At 55.3% G+C, this 15,558-nt stretch overlaps 1 protein-coding gene and 1 long non-coding RNA gene across 7 annotated transcripts in view; one reads left to right on the plus strand and one right to left on the minus strand.

The window, feature by feature from the left end:
* The window catches only part of PHC2 (polyhomeotic homolog 2), a 99,833-nt gene that overhangs the window by 55,955 nt on the left and 28,320 nt on the right, over nt 1-15,558 (plus strand). For all 5 annotated transcript variants that reach the window (XM_006158085.3, XM_006158082.3, XM_006158083.3 and 2 more), the window contains 3 exons: nt 300-612; nt 9,292-9,692; nt 9,916-10,081. In XM_006158085.3, the coding sequence (XP_006158147.1) occupies nt 300-612; nt 9,292-9,692; nt 9,916-10,081 (880 nt within the window). The remainder of the gene's footprint in view (nt 1-299; nt 613-9,291; nt 9,693-9,915; nt 10,082-15,558) is intronic.
* On the minus strand, nt 621-5,923 carry LOC102494428 (uncharacterized). Of its 2 annotated transcripts, XR_003550990.1 has the most exons (5): nt 5,553-5,923; nt 5,138-5,444; nt 4,929-5,052; nt 2,404-2,600; nt 621-1,678 (listed from the first exon to the last, which is right to left on the minus strand). It is a non-coding gene; the product is annotated as an uncharacterized LOC102494428 (long non-coding RNA). The 2 variants fall into 2 exon arrangements; XR_001371098.2 differs by having other exon boundaries at nt 5,138-5,923.

The following is a 15,558-nucleotide window of genomic DNA, read 5'->3' on the forward strand; positions in this document are numbered from 1 at the left end:
GGTGGGGGAGCAGGGTGGCCTCCTGCCCCGCCAGCCCCTGCCCTGCCCCGCCAGCCCCTGCCCTGCCCCACCCAGCAGCCATCCTCCTCAGAATCCAGCTTCTGCTGAGGGAGCTGACCACAGCGCTCTCTTGTCCTCCAGAGCTCCCGGCCTCCCTAGGCCTCCAGTGCCCACACGTTCTGATTTCACAACCCTCTTCCTGGTCAGCTGTTCCCAGACCCGTCCTGCCTCGCGCCGGCTCAGTTGTGAGTCGCACTGATCCGCTGGCATCCAGACTCCTGTAGGCTCCTCTTTTCCAGGTGCAGAACTTGACCCTCCGAACACAGCAGACACCAGCCGCAGCGGCCTCGGGCTCAGCTGCCACTCAGCCTGCCCTGACCAGCCTGGCCCTGAAAGCCCCGCCTGGCAGCAGCCAGCCACTGCCTACCCCACCTCAGGGCAGAAACACTGCTCAGGGTTCCCCCGCGGGTGCCAAGACGGCCGTGAGTGACAGTGTGACAGAGCCACTCAAGAAAGCGGATGGCAGCAGCGGCGTGCCAGGGAGCACCGAGGGCCGCGCAGGGCTGACCCGAGTGGTTCCTGCTGTGGCCACCCACCCGCTTGCTGCACCAGGTAAGGGCCCGGAGAGGGGTCCTAGCCCTAGCAGAACAGAGGGTCCAGAGGGAGCGTTAGGTCTCCCTCCTCCCCGGGCGTGCTGAGACCGGCCCTGTGTCACTCTCCTCTCTCCCCATCTTGAGGCGCTCGTCAGCTTCTGCTTCCATTTCACGCTTCTGGCGCAACTCAGAGAACGCCTCGGAGGTCGGGACAGACAGGCCCTTCACACAGCCCCGCGCTCAGCCGCTCAGCCGGTGGTGGGGGTCGGCAGGGGATGCTTTCGGAATTCTCTAAGAGTCTGAGGAACACAGGCCAGCCAGGACTGCCTCAGAGCCACGTGGGGCGATGGGGACGTGGCGAGTTGGTTTTCTCTTCACTCGGAGGCTTTGGTCAACTAGGGTTGCCGTGGCATCGTCCGTTCTGGGTGTGCACATAGACAAAGGAGGGCCCTGCCCTCCAGGGAGGGCGAGGAGTGGCCTCCATGCAGCGTGATAGGCGCTATAGTGTGTCTGAGGCCCTGGGAACACAGGCACAGCCTGGACAGGAGCCACGGGAGTCCTGCGATGCTGGAGACCACGCCTCGCCAATTTAAAAACAATGACCACCTCGCCGAGCACGTGTGAGGCAAGTTCTGTGGCCAGGTTGGATCGGTCTCAGGCTCTCCCGGCTGTAGGCCGGCTTACGTGGCAAATCTGCCCAGAGCCCTAGTAGCCAGACTTGCCAGGCTAGGGAACGTGCCACACCGTTAGCCACAGAAACAACGTGGCAGTGGGCTGTGTGGCTTTGCATTAGAGAGAGTCACCCTGCTCCCATCCCTGAGCCCGGCACTGACCCTGTCCTCGTCCGGACCCTTCTGCTCTCCAGTCTGACTTGCACGTTTTCTCCTTGAGAACCTGTGTGTGCTTGTCACCAGGTGAACCCAGACGGCCAAACAGGACTTCTTACCTACAGGGGTCAAACGGAGTCCGGAGGTAGGCAGGGCTGCTCCGTGTCCTGAGCTCTGGTGGAGGCCTCACTGCCCCAAGGGTCCAGGTGTTCCTCACTGCCCAGCTCTGCTCTCTCCAGAGGTTAATCCGGCCTTTTCCTTTCATGGAAAAAGAAGCAGGCTGAGAGGGTGGAGGCGGCCTTCCATGTGCTGGAGCAGCTCAGACCATTCCTTCTAGCTCTCCAGAGCAAGGCCTGGGCCTGGGACCTCCAGGAGTCCATTACTGCCCAGGTCAACATCAAAGCCGGCACCCCACATTCTAAGGCCTCTTCCGAAGGAAGGCCAGTCCTTGGGTTCCTCTAAGGCTGCTAGCAGCTCTGGGTCTTGAGAAAACCTGCCAGGAAGGGGTAGTGCCTGCATGTCGGCAGGTGTAGCTAGCAGGCTGGGCACTGTCCGCCACGCTGCTCCCCTCTGCCTTCCAGAGAGCCCAGCAGGCATATTGTACCCACTACTCAGAGGAGAGCTGACGCTCAGAGCAGTCCCCACGGTCACCTAAGGAGTGGCTGGCAGAACGGGGTCCCTCGCCATGCCTGACGGCAAAGCCCAGATTGCCCCTCTGTGTCCGCGTAGTTTGGGACCCCTTCGACCTTCTGAGACTGCGGGGGTGTGTGGAGTCCAGGGAGGGCCCTTTTCCCTCGTGCCCTGGAGTTACAGGAGCAAGTTTCAGCAGGGGCCGTGTGGCCTGAGCGAGAGAGCACCACACAGGGCTTAAAGATCGGCTCCCTGAGACAGATTAGCAGGCTTTGCTGTCCCCCACCCAGCCCAGTCTTCTTTCTCTCCCACCCCTTCCTCTATCAAGCCTTGGCCCTGCTCCCCACGCCTACCTCCCAGATGGAAGCTGGGGACTTTTAGAGGTCTCTGGGACAGAGAAAGACTGAACCCATTCTTAGGCCTGATGGCAGAGGCCCGGAGCAGCACCTGTCGGGCTCCACTCGGTGGCTCCCCAGGCAGAGGTGACTGCTGGCGGCCTGCCTGGGCTTCTGTGAGGCAGTGGGGAGCGGGGACCTGCAGAGAGGACATGCTGAGAGAGAGAGAGAGAGGGCAAGCGTGAGCGAGCTCACACTGGGGAGCGGGGAGCTGCACAGAGGACATGCTGAGAAAGAGAGACAGAGAGAGCAAGCATGAGCGAGCTTGCACTGGGGGGCGGGGAGCTGCAGAGAGGACACGCTGAGAGAGAGAGAGAGCAAGCATGAGCAAGCTTGCACTGGGGGGCGGGGAGCTGCACAGAGGACACGCTGAGAGAGAGAGGGCAAGCGTGCACGAGCTCGCACTGGGGAGCGGAGAGCTGCAGAGAGGACACTGGATGAGAGCGAGCAGCCAAGCACGGTTTTTGTTTGTTATTGGAGCGTTTTTTTGAGCTGGCTGCCCCCAGGGACATAACCAGTGGAGACTCGCGTGGGGGTGGCAGTCGGGGGCCAGGCAGAGAGGAATGTGTTCTCCTAGGGCCATTTCCCCTTGGAGCAGGCAAACCCTCTGTCCCAGCTGAGACTGCTCCCACTGACAGCTGTTTGGGGGCACAACCCCTCCCCCATGGCAAGCTCCCTGCTGTTCCTGCTCCTGTCACCTTGGCAACTGGCTTCTTTAGGCTCTGCAAATAGAAAAGGTCCCTTATGTACTGCAGGGCTGGGGGAGGGGAGGAGAGGGGAGCAGGGCTGCAAGACTGGCTTTGGTCTGCACTGCCCTTCTGGGTGACATGACCGAGCAGTGGAGGGTGGACGGGGCAGGCAGCCGGGCTCCGTGGCTGGGGTTCAGGGATGCCGAGTCCTCAGGGTGCTGGGCACAGCCCAGGTAGCAGGCTCGGCCCTTGGAGGCCTCATCCTAGTGGCCAAACCCAGACCCACAGGTAAGGAGAAAGCTGCTGACCCGGAGGGGAGCTCTGATGAAAGGGAGCATGGGGGTCACTGAGACTCTGGGCCTTTCTGCCAACGGTGCCGCCAGATGCCAGGTCGCAGCGAGGGGACAGAGTGCCAGCGGAGGCAGCCACCTGGCCACTGCTGCTTTGTTCATCGCAGAGGGAGGCCTGTGTCGGGGGCAGCGGGGTGCCTGCTGAGCCTCTCCCCGAGTGGCTTCCAAACTGGGGGACAACACACTTCTACCCAGAGAAGCCAATGCAGAGCAGGGCAGAGGCAGAGGAGAATGGAGGAGAAGGGATTGTGGCGTGGCCATCCCCCCTGGGGGGTGATTTCTCGCTTTCTGTCTCTCTGTCTCTCTCTCTCTGTCTGGCAAGCACATGCGCCCTATAGCGAAAACCTCTCCAAAAAAAAATTCTTAAAACCCATGCCTTTAGCTGCTGAGCTATCCTGCCATTCCTCTGCTATGGGGCTTTGTGTTTGCTGGAGAGGGACAGAGATAGGGAGGCAATGAAGAGAGAAGGAAGGTGTGAGATCACCCCCCCCCCGGGAGGGATCCTTCTGCTCTCGTCTCCTCTTGGGATTTTGGGGGGCACACACGTGCACATGCCTGGTGTGCTTCTCAGGCCACTGGGTCCGGGACTCAAACTGCACTGTTGGCCATGTGGGATCCAGCCACCTTAACCTCCATGCCACCTGCTGGTGCTGCTGGTTTCCTTTTTAACACTTCAAGTTGCTTAGCAAAAAATCTTGCACCTCGAGATGACCTGCAGCAGGCCTGGGGACAGTGCGACAGAGTGCACCGACAGAGCGCGCCGGAACGCAGGCACAGTCGGCCATCCCGGGGCACCCCGCTGTCACAGCCCGGCATCCTCTCACAAAGAGCTCCCTGGAGCAGCTCCCCTCTCAGACTCCGCCTGACCTGAGCCCAAAGGCAATGCGTCACGGAAAACGCATGCGGCCGTTGCTTTATGTTTTCCTAGAAAGAGCTTCCTCGTCTAAGTGCATGTGGCTCTCTGGCCTCTGGTGTCAGCCTCAGCCCAGGGACTTCCTGAAGCCCCATCCCACGAGACGAGCCTGTCTCGAGGTGCCAGCATGACACAGGCACTGCCTGCACTGCCACCTCCCCTGCCTTTCCTGCAGACGCCCAGGCCGCAGTGGCACCGGCTGCCTGATAGGACCCAGCACGCAGCAGGGCATTTCACGTGTCTCACTTTTCCCATATGCTGCTCCTTCTGTCCTCAGCCTCACTCTGAAGCAGAGTGAGGGGAGCAGTGCAGGGAGAGGGAAGGGAAGTGCGAAACCACCCCTGGGGGTGACTGAGCAGCACAGCTTTCCGATTATAAAATGATAGGAAGACACGTCTCTGAATCAAAAGGCAGTCTACTTGGAAAGATAGGACATATACCCATAGCAGAATAAAGGCATTCCCATTTTCACTTCATCTGAGGGCCCTGACAAGGTGAGGGCACCATTAGTTTCTTGAGAAAGAAACGTACCGCCAGTTAAGCTGACTCGGGTCTGCTGTATTACGCCCGCAGCCGAAGGCGCTAACGCGGAGGGGAACGGCAGTGTTTCCGAAGCCATGAGACACATGTCACTCACAGACAAATCAGAGGACGCCTGCAGGAATTTGGGGGAAGCCCAAAGTCAAGGGTTAAGACAGACAGGGAGAACACAAGAAGTGAGCGTGGGCCAAAAAACTCACCTTTACAGATGAAGCAGGACGGCGCACTCCAGAGACCGGAAGCTCTGGAACTGGAGCCAAAGAGACAGGAAAGGACCGGGCAGCTTTATGGGACGAGGTCAGGTAGGCCGGGTTGACAGTCACTGTGGAGGGCCACGAGCGAAGGTTGGTAAGGCTCGCAGGGCCCATGGCATCGCACCTACCTTGCTCGTGTTCCACTCTGAAGAGTGCAGCAGAGGAGTTCCACAAGTGGAGTCCCACCATGGGGTCATTCACCCCGCCGTCGTCACTGCTCGGCACTGCTTAAACGTCTACTAGGTCACAGGTGCTGTGGAGACCAGTGCGTGACATCACGTCTGCCTGCCACGAGGGAGGAGTCACTGCTGACACAGCTGAGTCAGGCAGCACCCTTACACAGAGAGGCCAAGGGGCTTACCCGTGTCACACAGCTGGGAAGCAGCGGGCCTGGTATTCGGATCCTGCAGGCATTTCAACTTGAGGGCCCACCAGGGTTTGACTCGGGCACTCCAGGGAGCATGCGGGAGGGCAGAAACTCGGCCCAGAGGACAGTGCAGGGGACGGTCACTCAGGTCACAGATTAGTTTATGCCATAAAGAGATCTCGAAGGCCAGGAGCTTTGGACAACTACAGAGGAGAGTCCCGACTGGCTTCGAGGCAGGGATCAGATCTGCGGCCAGCAAGGTGAATTTGCAGGCAACTGAATCCCACGTGGCCAAATACACGATTTGTATCCCAGACCCATCAACTTGAAAAACATGCCAGACGTGTGTGTGCCTGCATGCCCAAAATCTCAAAAGGAGAGTGGAGAAGGGATTGTGGTGTGACCATCTACCCTGGGGGTGATTTCTCACTTTCCCTTTCTCTTTCTCTGTCTCTCCCCAGTGAATGCATGCTCCATATATCACATTGCCAAAAAAGCAAAAGAAAAATACAAAGAAAGGATTTGGGGGCCTTCAGGTGGCGTGGTAGTTAAGGCGCTGAACTCCCACATGGGCAACCATATTTCGAGTCGTGGATCTGGTCGCTTGCTTTCTCACCTTCCCAATCTCTCTCTCTCTGTCACTGATGAGCACACATGCCATGTGGCAAATTTTAAATAATAATAATGATGATTAATAAATAATTTTCTTAAAAGATTTTTTGACCCAGGATAATGCAGGCGTTAAATTATGGTCTTTACTTTCTATTAACCTCAAAAGGCTAAAGATGGACTCTAACTCCCAAATGCCGGGGGCTTCGATCTGTGAACTCTCTTTTCAGCCTTGGTGTACGCTTCAGTTTTTAACAGGGCGGTGGAGAGGACAGGATTGGAGGGAAGCTACGAACGGAGGCCGGGCTGGCAGGCCCCTTTCCTGTCCGCTGGTGTGAAGGTGCCTCACCCTGTCTGTGCTCTTCATGCCCCTGGAGACATAGCCTTCCCCTCTCGCCGCCTTCCCACCTCATCCCAAGTCTGTTGCCCAGTAAGCTAGAGCAGGAGGAGCCCCGTGGGTCACCTGGCACGAACCACTGGTCTCACAGATGAACTCTGCAGCCCCGAGTCTCTTGTCTCCACGTGGTCAGCAAGCAGGGGACCTGCCATTGAGCCTCGTCATGTCCCTGACCTGGCCATCACCAGCCTTTCCCCAGAATGTTGTCCTCCAGGAGCAGGGGTTTATGAATTTGTGTCAAGGGAGACAGAGCTTGGGTAGCGACCCCATGGCTGTGCCCACCACTCATGGCTCACTTTGGCTGCCAGAGCCTGCCAGAGCATCGTGTGCACCCACAGCACCTCTCGGGCGCCTTTTCAGTCATCTCAGAAAGGCCTGGTGGGGGACCGGCAGATGGTGTGATGGTTATGTTGGCTGGACTCCACGTGGTCAACTGTGGTTTGAATCCTGGACCCGGCGGCTTAAAACTCACTCCAGGCACGTGTCTATGTGCCTAAAATCCTAAGAGGACATGGAGGAGAAGGGATTGCTTTGTGGCCATCTCCCCTGGGGGGTGATTTCTTGCTTTCTGTCTGTCCAATAAGCGCATATGCGCCATAGCAAAAGTCCACCCCCCCCCCCAAGAAAAAGGGCAGACGGTTAAGTTCTCTTGATTAATGGCTTTGCTGAATTGTTAAATTTGAGCTGTTCAAGGTGAGGTTGGAAGACAGGGCCCAGACTGGGGTTAGGAACAATTTGTAACCACCAAGTGCCTGAATTTCCACCAGCATCTCACACCAGCTCATTCCCTCGAAACCAACTCTGCCGTCCGTGCCGTCCAGACTAAAGCACGGGCCGCCGGACGCCGGCTCTCTGCCTGCAGTTGTCACGGCCACCACGCCTTGCCCATCCTGACGCCGTCGTTCTTGCCCTCCCCTTTCCATTCCTGTCGGAATTCTGCCTGCAATTCTACGTGGGCTGAAATGTGATGAGATTATGGGAGACTTGCATTAAGGAGACCAGACCCCTTGACTCACTTTGAAATCACAGGGTCCCTTAAAAATGTTAGCTTAGGTTTGGGGTGCAAACTGTGTTCTGCCACGTAGGAGCCCAGCACCCCAGTCATCTCGCCACCTGCTGGTCTCCCTTTCTTGCTTTCTCTCTTTTTCTCCTCTCTCTCCCTGGTGAGAGACACGTGCTCTGTAGCAAATTAAATAATAATAATCACAAGTAAAATTAAATCAGTAATTCTTTTAAAAAATTAGGTCAAGAGCCGGAATTGCCTTCTTCCTTACTGGCTGTGAGCCTGCCATTATAAAACTGCACCTGCGAGCTTCCCGTCAGCTCCACTTCTGAGTGTCTGTGGCCCTCCAGCTGTGGGGGTCCGGGGAGGGCAGCTGGTAGGCAGGACAGGTTCCACTCTGCCCTCATCCTGAAATGGCCTCGATGCCACTGGACAGAGTAAGCCGAGCAAACCCCGATGCCTCCCTGTGCACAGATAGGTGTCCAAGGGGTTTCTAAAAATTCAAGAATCCCCACCCCCAAAAGGCAGCATAGAAACAATAGAAGAAGGATCTAGCAACACGTGGTAATGAGTATGTCCAGGTCAGGGCTGGCAGGCCTCTTGCCTGGTTTCCATTCACTGGAATTGAAGTCAGTTACTGTCGGGCACTAGGTTAGGTCCTAGATAGAGATGCGTGGTGGTTTCCGATGGCAGGCGGCTCGGGCTGGAGGAGAGAGGTAGGGAGCCATCAGAACCCACCTGATAAACGTCCTTAGGACAGAGGCGAGCCCCAGGGTCTTTACGAACCTAGGCCAAGACTGACTCCTACTTATCAATAGAACTAGAAATGACTGAGCTGCAGGTCCAGCAGGTGCTGGAACAGCTATGTCCCTGGACTCATGTAGTCAACCGCGGTTCGAGTCCCAGACTCAATGGTTAAAACTCACACCCAGCACGTGTGCATGCATGCCCAAGATCCCATGTGCAGAATGGAGAAGGGATTACAGCGTGACCATCCCCTGGGGGGGTTATTTCTCACTTTCTGTCTCTCTGTCTCTGTCTCTCTGGTGAGCACACATGCCCTGTAGCAAAAATCTCTCAAAACCTAAAATGACTGAGCCAGGCACTGTGCTACAGTCATGTGGTTTTCTCTCGTTTTATTCTTGCGTTTTGAAAATTCAACCTGAAAAGAACTTTCTGGACAGAAACTGTATTTCCAATTCAATTAGGAAGCTGAGGCCTGGGAGGCTGAGTGGTCAGTCCCAGTGCCCATGGGACATGACAACAGCAAGGGGTAGTCCGGTGCCAACCAAGGATGGCCTAGTCTGCAGGTTCTTCCTGGAGGAGACCGAGCCTGAGCAGAGCCAGAGATGGGGAAGGACGAGCCGTGAAGAGCTGCGTTGGGCAAAGGGGAGGCTGCAGATACTGTAGGCAAGGACAGAGAGTGACCCACGTGGACGGGAGAGAGGCCAGTGTTTCTCTAGACAGAAGGAATGACCGAAGATGGCTTTGCAGAAGTGAGTTTTGAGCTGAGCTTGCAGGGGCAGCCCAAAGAGCCCAGCACCTCAGCTTAGGAGTGCACGGGAGTGCTGGGCTGTGGCAGTGGCCAGCCAGGCTCTAGCTGAAGCATGACAGGATGGAGCAGGAGAGTGAGCTTGGGGAACCGGTTCTGTCTGGATGGGGGCGAGGCACGGGGGTACAACGAAGGTGCAGCCATGCCATTTAACTTGTTCTCTCCCCTGCAGCTTATGCTCAACTGCAGCCACACCAGCTCCTCCCACAGCCATCCTCAAAGCACCTGCAGCCCCAGTTTGCGATCCAGCAGCCCCCCCCGCCACAGAGCCAGCAGTCACGGCCTGTGGTCCAGGCCCAGCCCCAGCCCCAGCTCGCCTCCGTCCTGCCGAGCTCGGCCCTGCAGCCCAGCTCGGAAGCCCCTGCCATGCCGCTGGGCCCAGTTACACCCACTCTGCCGCTCCAGTGCCCCGCCGCCAGCCTGCACAGGCCTGGCAGCAGCCAGCAGTGCCACCCTCCCACATCAGAGGCCGGGCCGCAGAATGGACCACCGGAGGCCCTGCCCCACACCCCTCAGCGCAGGTTCCAGCACGCCTCCACTGTCATCTTACAGCTGCAGCCCACTTCGCCAGTGGTGAGTACGCACCCCAAGTCCAGGCCACACGGCAGTCCCACAGCCCCGTCTGGACGGGCTCCCCGCGGGCCGAGTATTGACGTCACCTCTGGGTCTTCCAAGAAAGCAGAGATGACTGCACCTTAAAGTCCTTGCCGGCCCCCCAAGCCCTGCAGAAATAGGGGTGGTACCTCAGAGCATGGAGGCAGTTCTTGAGAAGACCCTCTGTCCTGTTCCCTACCAGCCCCAGCAGGGCACCCCCGATGACTGGAAGGAAGTGGTGCCTGGGGAGAAGAGTGTACCTGAGGCTCCGTCTGGCCCGTCACCACATCAGCAAGCCATTGTCACCGCAATGCCAGGTGGCCTGCTTGTACCCAAGAGCCCCAACGTGCAGCAGCCCCCGGCTCACGGTATGGAGCATAGCGGGGCCCCTGGGGGGAGTCTTCCTTGCCACCCCCTGGCATACCTCCACTGGCATCTAGAAGGGGCGGTACCCATGTATAAGCCTGAGAGGCCACAAGACGGCTGGACAAGAGGGAAAGTCGGCAAACCGGGGAGGGAGAGAGGGCACCCAGAGACAGAAAAGTCCAGGGGCAGGGAAAGAAAAGGAGAGCTCAGAGTTCCAGAGCCAGAGGCCGAGGCCTGCCCGTCAGAGGTCTGCCCCTCGCCGGTGCCAACGTATGGGCAAGTACTCGGCCATCCCAGAGCCGAGACAGGCGACCCGCCGCCACTGCGGTGCTCTGCATCGTTCAGTACAAGGATGGTTTCTAATTATTGTTTGGAGACAGGGTCTTGCTGTGTTGCCCAGGCTGGCCGGGGACCCAGGATCCTCCTGCCTCTGCCACTCGCCCAGGAACACACCACCACGTTCCGCCAAGTGGAAATATGTCCCACGTGGAAATATGGCAAGATAACTGCCTGACCTCAAAGACGAGGGAAATGCCCAGGAGGGGCTTAGAGGGCATGCAGAAAGCATCTTGGGAGGAACCATGCTGAGTTCAGGGGTGCCCCTGTGTGTCTGGGACAGTCGGTTCCAAGTGGACTTCTCCACAGCCTGGGTTTCTGCCCCGAGAGCGGCCCCAGCAGAACCTCTGCACCCTGCAACCATCCAGTAGCTTTCCTGCCCCTCTGCACGTAGTCAGCAGCCAGCCCACATCTCCCTCGTCCTGACCCCGACTCCCGGCAGCTCAGGGAGGCCGCTCCCGCATGTGGTGGGAGTGGGAAAGCCGAGAGAACACGCATCTGAAAGTGAGGAAGGAGAGATGAGGAGGCAGACGCTTGGGGAAGGGTGGGGTGAGAAGGTGACAGTGGGCCCGTACGGGGTAGAGAGAGGGTGCGAAGGAAAGGAGAGGAGTAGAGGAGTCCTAGAGAAGCGCAGAGCGGAGGAGGCCGTGTCGGTGAGGCTTCGTCGTTTTCAGAAGCAGCCACCCCAGGTGGAACTGCTCTCGTTCTCAAAATGTTGCTCCTTCAGTTAAGCCAAACCCCGCTCTCCCGGAACGCTCCACCTCTGGTCGCCGACTCTGTCTCCTGAACGTAATAGAGTCCGTCTCCCGCGTGTTCGGTGTTCAGTGTTCATAGGCGGCCATCATGGCTCTTCCCTCTTCCTCCCATTAAAGAAAGAGAAAATCCTCAGGCTAAATATCTGGGACTTTTTTTGGGTTTTTAGTTTTTTTTTTACCTGTGACGTAGCACTTCCCACCATCTGGGGTCATGCTTGTCTGTCCGCATGCTGCCTGTACATTCACTCTCGGAATGTGATCCCTTAAAGTCAGCTGTCACTCCCAGGATTAAAAGCCACTCTTTACAAGCCCATGCGGGGCAGGACTGCTTCCTAGATCCGTATGGTGTGGCAGGAGGAACCGAAGCGTGTTAACACCAACTGTGTTCAGGCACCGTTGCAAGTCCTTCACTCCCTGTCCGTAGCCCTGGAGAAGTTACTATCCTTGTTATTAAGAGGAGGAACTTGAGCTCAAAGGGGCTCCAGGTCACACAGCTGTGAAAGAGCAGGCCTGATTCCGGCCCTCCTGGAGGGGGCACCGGAGTGCCCTCCGTCCTCCCCATTAACCTCTCCCACCTCACGGGAGTGATACTGTTCGTTCCCAGAGCTGAAGTCCAGAGGGCCGGGTTTACTTTTGGTTTTGTTGTTTGTTTTTTAGGTTTTTGACATAGGGTGCATGCTCCCATCAGAGAAAGACAGAGACAGAGAAAAAGAAAGTGAGAAATCACCCCCTGCAGGGATAGCCATGCCACAATCCTTTCTCCTCCATTCTCTCCTCAGGATTTTGGGCATGCACACATATGAGCCCGGCATGATTCTCAGGCTACTGGGTCTAGGGCTTGAACTGCAGTCGGCCATGTAGGAGTCCAGCACCTTAACCACCATGCCACTTGCTGGCCCCTTGCTTTTTGTTTTTACAGTTTCTTTTTACACGAATTACTATCATGCCAGGTCTAACTTGTACAATTTAATATTTTGAACCAAAAATGTGTTAACTTAGACATATTTCCACTCTACCAAGAAAGTAGCCATAGTTAGTAGCTAACATTGAACCCTCTTTGCCAGGCTTTGCATATATTCCCTCATTTAATCCTGACAATAACTCTCTAAGGTAGGAATTTTCATTCTTCCCATTTTTAAAGGTTTTTGCCATAAGGCAGGTGTGCTGGCCAGGTAGAGACAGAGACAGTGAGAAGGAGAGTGAGAAATCCTCCCCCAACCACCCAGGGGAATAGCCACACCACAATCCTTTCTCCTCTATTCTTCTCTTGGGATTTTGGGCACACATGCATATGTGCCCTGTGTGATTTTCAAGGCACCAGGTATGGGACTCGAACTGAAGTCGGCCATGTGGGAGTCCAATGACAAACACCGTGCCACCCACTGGCCCCATAATTCCCATTTTAAAGATAAGAAAACTATGGCACAGAGAGAATAAGTGGTGGGGCAAGAGTTTTTCTCCTATGAACCCTATTACTCATTACACCACTGCTCTGCACAGCTTCACACCAGTAAAACACACCGTGTGTCTTCTTTGTGTTGTGCCATTTGCCAGTGAAAGTATCATATAGGAACTGACTTGGGGTCCATGTCCTGTCTCTAGGCTGGTGGTGATCTACGAACTGACATTTGCCTGTCTATCTTGTCCATACAACTCTTAAAAATCTTTCTGAAATCGAATCAAGGTGTGATATATACAAAACAAGCGTCATGCCCATGAGGCCACATTTTATGAGAGAAGTAAGATTTGTACATTGAAGACAACTTCTGACCACCCTAGACAGAAATAGTTCTCCTTTCTGTGTATGTTTCAACACCTGGTCTGTGCAAAGCACTGTGGGGTGGGAGGTAACATAGAACTAAATAATAAAGACTGTGCCCTACCTTCAAGGAGCTTGAGGTCTGCTGGGAAAGATGAAAATGCATAGTAAAAAATTACTATCAAGGGACCAGCAGTTGGCGTAATGGCTATGTTGCTGGGCTCCCACGTAGTCAACCGCAGTTCGAGTCCCAGACCAGGTGGCTTAAACTCATGCTATGCACATGTGCGTGCATGCCCAAGATCCTGAGAAAAGAATGGAGGAGAAGGGATTGCGGTGTGGTCATCCCCCCCCCGGGGGGTGATTTCTTGCTTTCTGTCTCTCTGTCTCTCTTCCTGACGAGCACACGCACCCTATAGCAAAAACCTCTCAAAAAAAAAAAAAAACAAAAACAGATTACCATCAAAACTGATGTGGCAGATAGCATAGAAGAATGTATGTTAGGCTTTAAAATCATGGAGAGGGCCAGCAGTAGCATGGTGGTTAAAGTGCTGGGTCTCACATGGCTGCTTCCATGGCTCAAGCCCCAGACCCAGTGGCTTGAAAATCACACCCAGTCCGTGTGTGTGCACACCCAAAATCCTGAGAGAAGACTGGAGAAGGAATTTCCGCATAGCCGTCCTTTCTGGGGCACTCCCTCTTTCTCACTTTCCCTCTTTCTGACTCTCTGTCTCTGTGTGACAAGGTCACATACCCTATAGCAAAAACTAAAAAAAAAAAAAGAAAAATGTTGTGGAGAAATTGAAGTTACTCCCCACTAGAAATGATCAAGATAGATTTCGATTTCAGGGAAGAAGTGGCATTACTCAGAGCAGTGTCTGTGTAGCCCATGAACTAATAATAATGACTTACACTTTAATGTTTTTAAAATCAAAACAATACTATTTTGTGATACATGAAAATTGTATGAAATTCAGATATCCATAAATGAAGTTCTGTTGGAACACAGCCACGCTATTCGTACATACTGTCTGTGGCTGCTTTCATACCACAATGGCAGAATTTTTTTTTTTAATTTTTTTTAGGTTTTTGCTATAGGGTACGTGCGCTCATCAGAAAAACAGCAAGAGACAGAGAGACGGAAAGTGAGAAATCACCCCCCAGGGGAGATGGCCACACCGCAAAACCTTCTCCTCCATTCTCCTCTTGGGATCTTGTGCACATACGCACACGTGTCCAGCGTGAGTTTAAGCTAGTAGGTCTGGGACTCGAACCGCGGTCGTGGTCGACTACATGAGAATCCAGCGACATAGCCATTACACTAACTGCTAGTCCCCACAATGGCAGAATTTAGTGGTTGCAACAGAGACCATGTGGCCTGCAAAGTCTAAAATATTTATTGTCTGGTATTTCACCAAAGAAGTTTGCCAACCACTGTCTTGATCTTGAAGGATAGGGATGTTCAGGGAGGGACCAGTGGAAGTTCAGATAGGGAGGCAAAAAACTTCATGTAGGCAGGTTTTGGGATAAAAGTGGGTTCAGTCTCATGTTACCATAGGTGAGAAAAAATGTGGTGTAAGAAGCTAGTAGGTCTGGGACTCGAACCGCGGTCGTGGTCGACTACATGAGAATCCAGCGACATAGCCATTACACTAACTGCTAGTCCCCACAATGGCAGAATTTAGTGGTTGCAACAGAGACCATGTGGCCTGCAAAGTCTAAAATATTTATTGTCTGGTATTTCACCAAAGAAGTTTGCCAACCACTGTCTTGATCTTGAAGGATAGGGATGTTCAGGGAGGGACCAGTGGAAGTTCAGATAGGGAGGCAAAAAACTTCATGTAGGCAGGTTTTGGGATAAAAGTGGGTTCAGTCTCATGTTACCATAGGTGAGAAAAAAATGTGGTGTAAGAAATGCAGGGCCGAGATGAGATGGGAAGGAAAGTGTTAGCGAGAGGGGATGGAGAAAAGAGGGAGAGCAGTACACTTCCAGGGAGTGTAAAATAAATGCGGACCCTGGAAAACAAAGGGATGAGAGGTGGGGAGGGGGGGGCAGAGACAGGGAATGTGAGTGCTTAGAAAGGCAACAAATGGGGAAATGCTAGGAATAAGGAGAGGCCAAGACTGGAGAGAGAGTGGTCACCTTCCCCGGCTTGAAAGCTCCTGGGGCCAGGACTGTCACATTGGGCATCTTTTGCAGCCCCGCAGCTCCTAGCATCTTTGCCGAGTACTGCTTCTCTGGGGAGGTTCAGGCTAAAGCAGTGCTGGGAAGAGGGCACTAACTGGGCCCCGGCCAAGTGCCAGGCAGGCCCGCAGCCTGAGCCTACTTCCTTGTTAATCTTCGCAGTAAGTCTGCAGGGCAGGGGTTGGGGCTGGGTCTCAGCGGGGAGGGTACTGACTACTTGCGGCTTGCTGCGGACAATAAGGGGAGCGTGCCTGCACGCAGGGCCTGCGGCGACGATGGCCTCCGAGGCCCCACAGGCCCGGGCCATCCCGACTCCGGGGGAGTCGCTGGGGCGAGGGCAGCAACCCTCCCGGATCCACGCTTGCCTCCCCAGACCTAAACCCCGGCGTCTCTAACGCGCCTTCCGGGGAGCGCGGGGCGGAGCTCGGCCGCACAAAGGAAGCG

The sequence above is a fragment of the Tupaia chinensis genome, unplaced genomic scaffold (assembly GCF_000334495.1).
Source record: "Tupaia chinensis unplaced genomic scaffold, TupChi_1.0 Scaffold000573_1, whole genome shotgun sequence".
NCBI lineage: Eukaryota > Metazoa > Chordata > Mammalia > Scandentia > Tupaiidae > Tupaia > Tupaia belangeri.